The 15715-nt window shown below is 29.4% G+C and overlaps 1 protein-coding gene across 10 annotated transcripts in view; it reads right to left on the minus strand.

Moving 5' to 3' along the window:
* The window catches only part of LOC113552905 (regulating synaptic membrane exocytosis protein 2), a 32142-nt gene extending 23527 nt beyond the window's left edge, over positions 1 to 8615 (minus strand). For all 10 annotated transcript variants that reach the window (XM_026955924.1, XM_026955942.1, XM_026955993.1 and 7 more), the window contains exons 1-2: positions 7532 to 8615; positions 5412 to 5616 (exon numbers count right to left, since the gene is read on the minus strand). In XM_026955924.1, coding sequence (XP_026811725.1) covers positions 5412 to 5616; positions 7532 to 7743 — 417 coding nt within the window. In that variant the 5' untranslated portion in view covers positions 7744 to 8615. The remainder of the gene's footprint in view (positions 1 to 5411; positions 5617 to 7531) is intronic.
* Between the last annotated feature and the right edge of the window lie 7100 nt (positions 8616 to 15715).

A 15715-nucleotide genomic window follows, 5' to 3' on the forward strand; every position in this document is an offset into this window, starting at 1 on the left:
TTTGTTATTTTTTATTATTTTTTAACATATTCAAGCTAATTCAGTTGATTAAGCCTTAAATTCAATCATGGATAATTATTGGTTTTATTATTCACACAAATATTAGAAATCAAACGTTTAAGGATAAATATCAAATCAAAAATTTAATTGCAAGCAAGCTTCTTTACAAGTAAAAAAAAAATCGTGTAACTGCTACAAATAAATGTTATAGATATGATAAATAACATTTATGCAACTTTCATCAATATCTATGTTATTTAAAAAATAACAAATGTGGTAACTTCAGATTATAAAAAAGAAAGATTTTTGACTAAGAAATTTCACGTAAGAATATTCTTACGTTTAAGGCCTTAAAAATATGTTTCACTGTAATTTCGTAATATTCCATTTATTTAGTGTTCACAAACACTATACTACTCTTATACTTCCTAATACTATAGTATAATAAAATTATAAAAGCATAAAAAAATTAGGAACAATAAATGAACAATACTACTAATTACGATTAATAACAATACATTATATACTCTACCGAACAGTGCAAGTAGGGTAACTATTCTATGGGTAACCAATATTATCAGTAGTACTTTGCTTTATCATCAATGTTCTTAAATCGTATATCATCAATAACAAAAATAAAAGAGTAAAAGTTGTACTGTATAGAACTGTAAAATGTCAGTAACAACCATAGATCACGTGATACTGACTTCAATTTCACATATAGACTTACTACTACGAAATTACAAAAGAAAGTGTAATTAATTGTATGTCAATAAAAAAAATATGTTAAAGACAACGATTCATCAAAGATCTAGATTCTATGCAATGGTTGGTAATTATGATTACAGTCCAAAACATATCATAAAATAATATATATTTTTTTTAATCTCACAATAATATAATAACTGTATTATTAATACAATCGTAGGTTAGCAATGCATAAGTTACGATAAATAGACATACACATTATTCTATTGAGATGACAATTAATAAAAACACTTAAAACCGAATAACAACTATAGATGAATTGATTTTAAACATCAATCTAAAACTAATACTGCAAATTAGCTTTTTTAGTTTTTAAAAAATTATTACAAACGCTTAATATAGCTATTAATAATTTATTTTTATTTTAGTAATAATATTATAATTATAATATTATAAGATGTTATAAAATCATAAGTCAATATTAACGTACCGTAGAATGATGTGAATATAGGTACATAGTATAAATATTTTAAAATTAACCTGAATATTTAGAAAAATTAAATGTATAAATATATTAAATATAATGCAAAACGTTTAAAATATTTTGAATTCCAAAAAAATTATGATGGTCTAAGATTTTAGTTAAATATTACCATGAATATTTTCAAAACAATATGTCTATATATTTTTGATATATTTAGATTTGTATGAGAACAACTTCAACAACTTAACAGAATTAATTTTTATTAAATATTCGAATTTTAGTAATAAAAATTAAAAATGTATATTTTTAATTAAAATGAAAAATGACGAATTTTATCAAAATTAAAAATGTTAGCACTTATAACAAGATTGTATAATTGCATTTACTATATACTTTTAAATTTCAAATAGAAAAAATATACATAAAATTTTAATATATTACATTTATAAAAATTTTACTTATAAAGAATAATTGAATATCTTATATAAATTAAAAAAAAACTTTCAAACGTCAACATAACACAGAAAAAGTTTAAAAAATATTGTTTTTTTTTAAAAATGATAAGAAAAATGTCGAGAAAATGCTAATATCAAATATCGATGATTGGTGAAAATTACCTATTTTCCTATAATTCCCTCTCATTCCTAATTATTTAAAAAAACTACTAGACATTTTTTACTCTTCACCACTTAAATAGTAACCACTAACTCCAATTTTCTACCAGAAATCACACTACAGTTAAACATTTAAGAATTTCTAATTTCAGGAGCGGTAAGTGACGCTTCACTCTCTCAAAAAAAAAACATATTCAAATCAATACATTCTTTGTCTTAGAACCTAAAATAGAATATCTTAGATTCATAAATCAAATATTTTCATAGAAAATAATATTTTCTTTTATATTTTTAAGCTAGATTTTATCATTTTGTTTTATATTGCCTAAAATAAAAATTGATAGTTATTTTTTTTGTTTTGTATTTATTTTATGAATTTCATTGTAATATAATTACTTAATATTAAATAATTTAAAAGTAACATAAAATAAAACGTTAAAATTTAACTGTAGTTTTATTGACATTTTACATGATAATTTATTGTTTATAGTTTAAAATAGTAAATTTTGTAATTATTTTATACAAGAATTTTATTTTTTTTTTTTATTCTTTATTTAACTTTAATTTATTTAATTCATCTATGTATATTCTAAATGATTGTTAACATTGTTTGAACAAAAATAACAAAATAATTAATTTGATTGATACCTATTTCATTATTGTATTACATTACGATTAAATCGAGTTCTGAAATATCGATTAAGAAAAACCATCGTTCATTCCGTAAGTATAAAATGATATATTTAACATAATATGTAATGCGTATGCGGTGTATTGCACATGATATGTATTATTTTCACTAAATTTCTAAAAAATAATTGATTTTGTTAATTATAGTAGCTGTTCCTTTAAGCACGTATTTACACTTACACTGAATATTATACAAACATAATTTTAAATTCTTATTTTTATTTATTTTTTTTTTTTTGTAGAAACATTTAAAATCTTTATTTTATTAATACAATAAATACATGGATAATTAACATAATAATAACACAACATAGAAACATATTAATTTATTAAGTCACGGCACCACCACCTTAGGTTAAACAATGATTTATACACTATGGATTTTGAGTGGATTGATAGTTTGGACCTAAATATATAACGAAACAGGTGAAGACGGATACTACCTTTGGACTATTGGTGAGATAAGTTTCAGATATTTGACCTGAAACGTAGTAGATTTCTCAATTCCTTGAAGTTAAAGTGGAGGATGATTATTTTTTCAAAGTATAAATAGAACATAGAAAGATTTTTCAGAATTTGTTAGAATTCTCCACCTACTTGCCCAGGTGCTAGTTGTCAAGGAAATTTTAGAGATAAGTTGAAACTTGAACGGGGTCTTAGTTGGAGGCTAGTATAATTGTATCGTCTGCATAGGTTGCTACAATCGTGTTTCCTGTTTAGGGAATACCTGATATGAATACTATATATTTTACACAAATCGGATGACAAGTCTCTTCCCTTGAGAAACGCCAGCAGAGGTTGAAAAGTATGGAAAGTAGGAAGCAATCCCTTCCAGGTGCCTTGTCTAACTGTAAATATTAGATTGCAAAAATAAGAGTGGATCGAGAGATAGTAAGTTGCTGGAAAGAATAATTTTATTTTGTAGAGAAGGCCGTCATTTCTAATTCTATCAAATGCTTGGGCCACGTTTTGAAAAAACTCTGGACAGTAAAAGGATTTAAATTTTATGAATAAGTCCATTCATTTAGTACACTGTTGAATGATTTTTCCTAAAGCCATATTGTGTGTGGAATATTATAATTTTGGATTGTTTTAATAGCATGATTTTTTCAAAAATTATTTTTTTTGAATAAATGTTTAACTAAAATTCGTAATTGCTTTCCATTTGTATACTTAGAGTTGTGTGAAAATAGTCTGCTCAGTTAACCGGCGGTTACCAACTATCATAATATAATATGTACGTTTACTCTCAATAGGTTACAAAAATGTTATCTTTTTGATTATCATCAGAAATCTAAAAAATATCTAAACAATTATTCTATAGAATACCAAAACATTCTCGAAGAGTTCCGCAAAAATCAGTTTTTATGATAAATTGACAAAAATACATGTACTCTTACTCTTTTATAGCTTTGTTGGGTATGTTTTTAAAACAGTCACACCATCGACAACATTACATTTTTGTGTACAAAAATAAAATAAGTTATAAGCAACCTCTTTAAGTTATAGTTAATGCATTCGAAACAATATATTCTATATTATTAAAAAATAGAAGTCCTCATTTAAAATCAATATATCCTTCTGTGTATATAAGTATATCACTAAACAGTTAACACTTTATCGATTTTCCCTGCCCTTTTCATGATAAATTATAGGTTTAAATCGAATTTAATAGATAGTTTACTAATATCTGAATACAAAATTCAAATTAAAACATGAAATAAAAACAGATTACATATCATACTAAAAGCAAAATACTATAACAATATGTTATAAAATACATAATATCAGTAAATTTAAAAGTGAAATATTTATTTAATATTTGGACTTAAATATATCATATTATTATATATATCATCATCATTTCAAATCTAAATCCACAAAATAAGAATTTAGTAATAAAATATATAATTTATAACATATTCAAACAATGTTTTCAACATAATATTGACGCTATAAGTGATTTATTTTAATGTACTGTGGAAATATATGATTTTTTTTATCAAATAACAATATAAATGCTAAGGATTAAGATTTATAACAACAACTTTGAAATAAAAATTAGAAATATCTTTTGTTGTTTAAAAATTTAAAGCGGTTAGACACTAGAAACAATATAGTTTTGGATGTGAAACACTCCCCCTGTTTGTTTTTTATGCGAAAAATATATTTTTATATGCTTCAAATTTATAAAAAATATTTTGTCGTATGACTCATACGGTACTGTTTCATATTTTATATAATATCAAGTATGGAAGTTGATGACATATGTTAATATGCTAACAAGTTATATTTAAATAAGAAACTTAAACACCCCTCTAATAAAAACTCGTGGTTACGTTCCTGACTGGAATATACTATTGTCTATTATACATTTGTATGACTTCGTTTAAATAATAAATTTAACCTAAATAGCTTGAGTCTTAGATCATAAAATAATAAACGAGGTATGGAAGTAAAAATTATTCTTCGTTTCGAATTATTTGCAAAGCATAATAAACAAACCAAACATATTTAATTTTAGTTACACAACTAGTTAAATAATGTGTTTAAACACTTAATTGTATATTATACACTAAAGAAGAACACAAAATAACATTTAATAGGATTTTAATAGAAAATAATTTTGATTGCGTAGGTATTGTATTTTAATCGGTTAATAATTGAAAATTGAAAATTTAAACTTTTGACTTATTTTTTTAATTTATAAATCGTTTTGATAGTCGAAACAGGGAATATTTTAATTTTATTCACCCACTCCATCAGTGCGGCTAATTGCCACATATAATTTGCCTGTACACGTCATCATGATCGCATAAAATCCATTATAAAAATTAGACTAACGGGTAGATTAATTTATAAAATATTTTATTTTATTAATTATTCGTATATATAGAAACAAATCAAATACTAACTTTGCTCGAACGCAGGGTAACCTTGCCTCCACACCTGGCACAACATCTGATACCGCAATAGTTGCACAGGTGTCCGACACCGTCGGCAAATTTGGTCTTCAGGCATATATGACAAGTTGCGTCCAACTCGACGCCTGCCTTTTTTTGTTGTTCACTACGTTGCCGAATTTTCTCTTCCAATAAAATTACTTCTTCTTGCTTTCGCCTGCGTAAAAATTTAAATCATCGATATAATTTTAAAATTATGTATATATTAAGACTAATATATATTTGTTTTTATATTTTTATATTATATATATATATATATAATTATTAGTTATATTGTAATGGAAGATTTTCATTCGATTAACACTTTTTGTAGTACCTAGTAAAATAAATTAACAATTTCATTTGTTACCTATACGACTTATTATTGTTGCATAGTTATGAAATTAAACACAGTATTGATAATCGAAAAGTTGAAAAAGGGTATTTTCATGTGAAACATGCCTAAGAAGCGAGTGTTTGCCATTTTTAATAAAATTTTATACTCGGAGAAACGTGTCTTCCGAATTCGGCAGTAAATCACTACTTTTATATTCAAAGATTATCATTCCATTTAACGCTCTTTTATTTCAATACGGTTATTTAGAGCAAAACCGGTCTAAGCACACATATTGTTATGAAATAACACATAATTCATAAGTTCGTATTCTGTTATTCTATAACAATATCTAACACTGCGAAGTTTAAATTCCACTGAAATATTACATTTTTGTGCTTTACAATTTTAATATCTTACAGCGACATTATTATATACTTATTGTATGATGACCAAAATATTTACTATAACATATAATCAGGTAAAGTCTTCCTCATAGATCGCGGTGATAGGAATATAAAAATAAAAATGTTATGCTCGCACCGAGAATAATATGAGATCATAACCTATTCCACCAGAATATAATATTTAAAAAAAAATACTTGTAAGTTAGTGGCAGTTGAAAATTTGATGGTTTTTTAAACGCTTTTTTAAAATATACATCGACAAATATAATCAAATATCAGTAAAACTTTTATTCGACTGTAGGTATGCTATTATACTTCGAGTGGCTAAGTTATTAGTTGTTATGTTAACATATAGTTTATTGTGCTTTGAGCAATGCAACGAAAACGAAGACAAAAAAATATATAAAATCAACAATAATTGCGTTGTGGAAACTATAGCACGACAAAATTCTCGATGGACATAATACATGTGACAGAGCCATTTTAAGCATACTGAAGAAAACCGTTCAATGGTTTTCTGCAGTTGAGACAATAACAGTTGACATAGTTTTCTTAAATATGTATTTATCGGGTCAACGCTGACCAATTCTGCAGCAGTGCGTTATTTGGCATGAAATTTCGACCTGGCGAAATAAAATCAAAATCCGATGAGTGATTTGATTGTGGGCAGGGGATGTGTAGAGGTTGGTGCAAGTTGTTCGAATACTGAATAGTCGTTATCATCATTTTAGTTTACCAAATAACAATAACAAAATACCCATAAAAACGTATTCACCATATTAAATTAAGTTTGCGCATGAAACCTACTCACGAGAACCGGACACATCCGCGCCCCCGTAGCTGTAATCTCAGACGCCTTCCAATGGTTCCTGGGGGGGGAGGTGTCCCAGCCTAGGTGCGTCGTTGCCGTTATCAAAACACCAGAAAATCCGGTGGTGCTGACGCGACGACATAGAACATTATTATACTCATCATACTGCCATCCCCTCCATACCATGAAAAAAAATGCTATGACGACAATAAAACTCGGACGCGCGCGTATTTCGCGTATAATATTATGTTGCGCGGTCGGATCGCGCGCGCGGTAAAGTTCAAAAGTTCAACCCCGCCGTCACCGCCACCACCTCTATCGTTGGGCGGCAGCGGCGGTGGCGGCGGCGGTGGCAGTGACGGCAGCGACGGTAGTGCCGCCGTGGTGTTATTATTATTATTATTATTATTATTATTATTATTATTATCATTATTATATATTACGTGGTACGAGCCGCCGTCACACGACACCCACCCCAATTCCACCCTGCCACTTGCCGACAACCGCATGAAAATCACCAATCTCCCAATTATATACCGACCTCATGATTTCCTGCTCCTTCTGTTCCTCCTGTTTCTGCCTGTGCACTACGGACTCGATGATCTCCCGTTCCTCGGGCGTCAGGTGCGACAGGTCCGGCATCTCGGCGGCCATTCTCAGTACCCAACACCAGCACACGGCACTAAGAAGCGCCACCACCCGGCACAACGACGGTGCTATGTGCGTCGTCCCGTGCGCCGGTACGGCGGTCATGGTCAGCCCATGGACGCGTCGCGCTCGGCCATACCGCGGTCATCGTGCTGGGGACGACTGCGTGGCGCCCGCGACGACGCCGACATGACGACCACCGCGGCGGTGCTGCGGTCCGCGTCCCGGGCGTCTGCGGGTCAACGGCGCGCGTACGTCCCGACGCGGAATAACACTTTCGGCGTCCCGGTGATACGCGGTCGCGACGCAACGCCGCGCGGACGAACAAGAGATCGCACTACGGTGACAGTTGTTTTCTTATAAGGTGACGCGCGGTCCGTCCCGAGACCGTCGTCTGGCCGTGGTAATAGCTGTGGCTGCGGTGGCGGCGGCGGTGACCGTCGTCGGTTAGCTGCTCTATCGCAGTTGCTGCGGCTAAATAGTGTCGACGACGACGATGGCGGCGGTAGTGATGGCGCGTAATACGGTTTTCGGTTTTTCTATCACTCGGTTACGCGACGACGACGACAGAGTTCTCCCTGTCATTCACATACGACCGTGTTGCTCACTTACGTCATAGGGCCCCCCGGAGTATCGATCGCTGTCGGCGGCGGCGGTATCGGCGCCGTTCGCTCACTCTGAATGGGACACGCCGAAACCAACGTCGTGCGCAAGCGTACAATACGGTACTATTACAACGCACCGGTGTGGTGGCGCGCGCGACTGTCGGCGGCAGATGCTACGGCGCGGTCGCGACGCCGACGATATATATTATAGAATTTTGTGTCTGAGCGTTCGGGGGCGCGCGTGCGCGTATGAATGTGAATGTGTACGTTTGTGTGTGTGTGTGTGTTAATATGTGCGTGTTTGTGTGTGTGCCGTCGACGACGACGATAACGGCGGCGACGATCACGGCGCGACGGGCGTGTTGGCGGATCGACAGACACCGACGCACTGACGCCCCAAAAGCTCCGTCCGTGCGTGTGTATATATGTATAGACGTATATATATACTTATATTGTGTACTTACACCGCCGCCATACATGCCTAACCTAACCATCGTTTTAATATATGTATATATATAATATATATACGTATATTGTACAGTATGACGGTACTACGGTAGTGTATATACATATATATATATACATAGTTTAAACTTTATATAGTGGTAGTGATAGTCGTATCTGTAGTGGCCCGCCGCCTCCGCCTAGCGGAAAATGTCGGAAAACCCGGCCGCCGCGGTTCTTGCAGCCAGCGGCGGAGGCGCCACGACGAGGGACGCGACAAAAAGAAATGACACGAAAAAAAAAAAAATAAAAAAAACAAAGATTACTGGAAATTAATATCGGTGTTGTCACTTGTCGTCTGGTCCCGACGTGATAATATTATTATTATATCGCGTATATCGGCGGTATACGCGATATATACGCATCAATGTATGATGTGGCTATATAATATTATACGTAACTATAAAAACCCGAGAGGAGAGATGCGATCATGTATACGTCACGAATGCCGTATTTTCAGAGACAGCTATGAAAGCTTAATATTATTATTATTATTTTTTTTTTTTGTAATTTGATGTTTAAGAAACTTCGTAGCGACCAGTTATAATCTATATAGGTATATTTTACGTAAAACACCTTTTAAATACACCTTAACAAAACAAATGTAGTAGATCGTCCATCGTTCAGTCCTGTGATACACCTACTGAATCTTAACATCTCGAATCTCGTTATTGGTGGAAATAATTATTTTTTCGATCCGCGAAAATTAATAGAATACTTTATCGTGTTGTTTATAAATTAAACGTTATTTTAAGAATTACAAAAAAAAAAAAAAATGTTTTTTTTTTTTTCGCGTTTCTTTGTTTTAGGAATATTGTCGTATTTGAATACAAAAAAATTCATCTCTCAAAAATTAAACTATCAAAACAGTAGTTTTAATGATTTTATATTCTATTGTAATAGCTAGGTATCTGGAAGAAAAGTGGCGACACGTCACGCATCGTATCTACCCGGTGAGATAAGAATTAATAGTGTACATAATATACGACTTTTTACTGCTTAACTACCCAATACACACAAATACACAATAATATACGATGTGGCATTTTTTCTATTCGTTGAAGCCGCACGAATTTCGTCGGAGGGAATTTTCATGGGAAAAACTGAAACTTTATACATTATTATTTATTAATTATAAGAATATACAATAAATGATTGCTTTCTTTGTATAAGTACCTACGTGCCATTGAATAGTATTACTGGTTATCGAGTAAAAGGTTATTCGTTCATTATCGACTACCGGATACAATATAATATTACATTTTGATGATCGATGACTATAGTCGATCAATCATTATTAACATTATTTTTTTGACTATATAGCTGGTTTTTTCAACACGCTCAAACTATTATTATTATTATTATTATTATTGTTTTTATTTTATGAATATGGAATTTGAATACAACCGAACTATATAAGCATAGTCCCTACAGCGTGGTTTTAATTAAATATAATCGTAAGCCGCTTATACAATATCATATTATTGTTATTATAATTTATAACGATTGCGGAAAATGTATTTTTATTAAATACCTAACAGTAGTAAGAGAATTAAGTGAATACGTGGTTGTGGAAACACTCTCGGATCTAGAAAAAAAAAGGATGTTTTTAATTGAAATGAGACATCCTTAGCATCTACACGAATCACTGTACACTGGACACCCCGACGATGTCGCCTAACAAACTAAATAGGTATATTTAACCTGATTCAGATAAACTAGTATAGATGAGTATAGTGTATAGAATATTATAATACTAAAATATACTCAATACTCATATAAATTAATAGTACCACTTCCTATTTCGGTACTTATTTTGGATAAATAAATATAATTATAATATTATCTTCGGAGTACAACTACGACCTACACATATGAATTATGAAGTTATTATAATTTATATTTTTTAGTACCAACTAGTCTTAAACTACGGATTTATTTAAAACTTGATCAGCTCAAATTTTGACCACAAATACGGATGCAACCATATTACAGGTATATGTAAATTCCTTTCTTGGTATTCTGTCTGCGTGCAGCTGACAATATAATATACCATATATTACATTTATTATAAAATATATTATTTTATACTTATATAGAACCCGGTTAATTTTTAACAAAGAAAATTATTTTCCTAATTTTATATATGTATATTGCATATATTACATTTCATGTTATTTTTTATTATCAATATATGGTATGAATTGTATGGTATTCCATTATGTTGTGCATTTTTAAACAGTATATTATATTTTATAGATGATCAAAGTTCCCATGGACGTATAACGGAAATAAAGGTCGACCCAGTGTATTCGTATAAAAGTCACAAAATATGTTTAGCGTTTGGTACCACAGCTAAAATTATATAATTATCCTTTGTATTTGAAACCGAAACATATTATTTACGAGTTATGGCGTAAGCAATTCAATTTGACTACCTATCGACAAAAAAAAATACCAATACAGTTGACGGTTATTATTAAACTATTAAATATATAGCTGCCAACGAACAAGAAAACACAGTTCAATAATAATGAAGATAATATGTAGATATGTATAATAATTTGTTACATAATACGATATTAACAACCATCAACGCATACATTACATGTTTGACTTTAGAAAATTATTCGTCGATGAAAATTGCTCAAGTAACCACGATTCATGACTTTTATCGATAACATTTTCCCTTATTTGACTCTCGACATTTTACCCGTGTGACAGCTGTTATATTACGAGTATATAAAGCATTTTTTTGTGTATACCTACTGCTAGACTAGAAAAATCATCATAGTTGATGATAGTACATACTAAACTTATTAGAATACATCAGACATAGGTTCTAGGGCGGAAAACGCCATTTTTATTAAATAAACCATTTAATTATATCACACATTTTTATTTTTATTATTATTACACGTATATAATGTGTATAAAATAATTACATGATATTAGACACTATAGATGGACAAAAAAGAAAAATAATACAATATTCGTATTATTGTAATTATATTTAAAATTCCCAATTTTGTTTGACTTCTCTAAAAAATGTTAATCACACAAAATGTCATAAATGTATTGTGTATATATTAAAACATAATTTTTACTTAATCGTAAAAAGTATTTTTTGACTTTAACATGTAATAAAGGTAGCAGTTTTATAACAAATAATGAAATAAATATTGAAATATTCTAAAAATGTTAAATTTTGCACAATTTCACTATTTTCATGAAAACTAAGGAATAATATTTTGCAGTCCTAACATGCTCCAAGTACCATCTGTGTCCGAATTTCAATCAATAGAGTAGCTGTATAAAACTTTTGGAGTACTTTTACAGCCCCGAAAAAATATTTTTTGAAAAAAACACATCATTACGAAACCAATACATAACATTTACACTCTCATTTTAAATAAATAAGTGTACTTTAGAATTCATTATGATATAATATATACTCTATGTAAATATATAGTAATATATATATATTATGTATTACGAACTTATAATTATAATTTTTATCTTAATAACCTACAATCTATCTTGATTTATTTTTTATATAAACATCAACTGATATTTTTAAAATTATAATCATAAAGATAAATAAAATTATATCTGTAACTAAATTGTCAATTCCAAATCATTTAAAAAAAAGATTATATGTAACGCTTATACATTTAAAATAATATCATAAAAATTATTATTAAAACACGTTAGGCACGGTCTTAGTAACTTCAAACACGAAAACAACAATTATAATATAAGAAAAATAACAACGAGGGCTTTGGTAATTGCAAGATTTTAGTTTTAATAAACGGGATACCGGGGTCACCATGTATTAAGAAGTCCGAAATACAGCATAATCAGATATATAAATAGTTCAGTTCGTACATTGTAGAACCTAAGCTTAAACTTAGTAAATCTACTTATACTATTTCCAACAATTTCACTATCTGGAATTATTGGTGCCAACTTCAGATTTGGCATTAAAAGCTTAGTTAATTATATGAAAAATAACCTGTACTTTTTTTTTAAAAAAAAATTTTAAAATGTTATTAATGTACCTATTTAGAATATTTTGGTTGAATTTTCTGTGTACTGATTGATTATCTTTTTTCAGTCGTATATGAATTGGTATCAATTTATTTTATTCTTTTGAAGATTATACAAGTATTGATTTTACGCCAGTTTTCCTGTATTACCTATATTGACTTTGGAAATGTTGTAAAAACTATTTCTTGAAAATATTATGCCAATAAAACGAATAGAACCAAAACTTCTTTGTTATCAAAAATGCAATTAATATTAAGTTATTCAGGTTTATAGAATATTTGTACTAAAATTAAAATTTTTATCATAAGCCTAATGATGTGTGGAATATAATTAAACCGAGGTTGATCTTCCTTTTCTTATTTTAATGTTTTTTCTTGTCATTAAGTATAGATTGTATGAACTCATAAGTCGTAACTGTACCATTAAAATCTATATTATTATATGTTATATCTTAAAAATTATATATTAATATTACTCGTTTATAAATAACTTTACTTAATTATTTTTAACAACATTAATAAAACTTGTGGAAATTTTGACTTCAATTAAAGATACCAATCGTCGATAAATTGTAAGCGCGCATGCCGCGTAGTGAAATCGCAACTTAGGAAATTAAGCAACCCGTTGAACGCTGAATTCGCATCAACAGCCAATTTTAATTACATCTACACCAGATAAATTTTTACCAGACTGTATGCATGTAGAGTTCGCCATCATGTAACCGACGTGTGGATATCGCGCTTCGCTCGTCCACTAATAACAAGCTCCAAGTAGCCAGTGGTCCACAATTTGCCATCCAATCGACTGTTGCAGTTTCGCGTAATTCCTCGAACCTGCTCCAGCCAAACACACACTACGCTTGATGGATCCGAGTCCTCCTAAGAATTAAGATACTCGATGTGATAATGTATAAAATAAAATATCCTATTTTGGAATTATGGCTACATACGATAATATGATACATATAATATCGCACAAAATGTATACCGACCAAAATAATAATCAATAACTTATAACCATCCACACTAAAACATATTGGGAAAAAATTTATTTATACCAATAAATAGTAAATTAGCAAATTTCCCGTGAAAAACATCTCATAAATATAATTATTGCAGGCATTATATTAAAATGCACTTACAAGTTACAATAAGTACTTAGATTTTTGAAGTGTGGAATAAAAAAAATACCAGGACTAAAATTAGTAAAATTATATCTGTGATAAAAATATACGTAATAAACATTCCAGGAAAATACATACATTAAATAAAATAAGAAATATATAACACACAATTACGTTATATTAAAACCAAATATCAATACCCATTATAGTAAATTATTATAAATATTATTTTTTAGTAATAAACCACAAATCCGTTGAAGCATACATTTATAGTTTCACCGTATGTTTTTTTCTCATACAAAAAAAACCAACGTAACGTGTTTTTTGTTATAATTGATAAATTAAAATAACATACATTTTATAATAATTAAACATCATTCTAAGATAAAACAATGAATAGATCTAAAATATTTTAACGACATAAAGGTTTATAAAGGATCATAAAGCAACTAGCGAAAATACACATTATACTGATTGATGTACTCAATCTCAAGAAATTATGAAAATATAATATCAAAGTTCGATAAAATATCTGATTAGATAGATAAATGATAATAAGTGAACATTCAATTTAGTAACTAATGAGTGTAACATTTATTTTAATTTTTTTAACACATTTCGTATAGTCGTATGTGATATATATTTTTTGCAATATACAATTGTATACCATTTCTTATCCTAGCTACTATTACGGTATTATTAACTACCAGTGATGAATACCTGAGTATACAAGCGTATTGACAGTCTAGTCAGTCTACAATGATAACGTCAGTAACCATCCTAAAGGTGCAACTTTAAAAGTAATAAGGAATGAATTTAAATGCAAATTGTATTTTTTTCTGAATGTAAACATTGCTTTCCAAGCACAAAGTTAATTTCATACGGTAAGAAATTAAAAAATGTGACTTTTATTTTACATTTTTCTACATGCTTTAAGAGCATTTTTAAGAAATGAATTTTTTTATTTTTAAGTCATTTTTTTATAGAAATTAATAAAATTTGATAAAAGTTACGCAGCACCTGAATTTTGGTGCCATTATGAAACACAAGGTAAAAGTATAACGAATGTATCTATCTAAATTGTATATTCATTTTATGGAGTAAAAAGAATAGAAGCACTAAAATAACCTGACGTCATTTGGCAATTTTCGTCATCCTCTGTCACACATAACAACCATTTTCATCAATTCATTTTTATGCTTTCTAGTAATCAAGGAATATAAAATATCTGTATTGGTAGAAGAAAAACAATACTTGAAAAATATTATTTTTGAGTTGGTATTTTCCATATTATTATAAGTCTGATTTTAAGCCTGATTATTTGAATATGATTAAAATGATTATAAAGCATTAATTATATTCCTATGTTTAAATCAAAACATATTTAAATAAGTAAATTATAATATGAATATGCAGTATGTCTGAATAATATTTCTTAGGCATTATTCGATTGCATTTTTAATACATTAAATGGATCCACATACCAAATCAGCTTTGCATAATATGTATTATTATTTATTTGTAGACGAGTATAAAATCTAATAACACTGGAATTAAACAATAAAAAAAGTATGTGTATAATGTATGTAGTATACTCGCCCAAAGACTATTATAAATTATATTTTAAAAGTTATAATTTCATGTTAAAATACGTTTCTATACACTGTATCTAGTATAACATAATATTAACATACTAACATAATTAATCAACCTAAATTAAATTGTATAGATATTTAATTTTACTTGCGTACCTATATAAGTTTATTATAATGAAATTTCACCATATTTGTAAAAC

This window comes from Rhopalosiphum maidis, chromosome 4 (genome assembly GCF_003676215.2).
Source record: "Rhopalosiphum maidis isolate BTI-1 chromosome 4, ASM367621v3, whole genome shotgun sequence".
NCBI classification, from domain to species: domain Eukaryota; kingdom Metazoa; phylum Arthropoda; class Insecta; order Hemiptera; family Aphididae; genus Rhopalosiphum; species Rhopalosiphum maidis.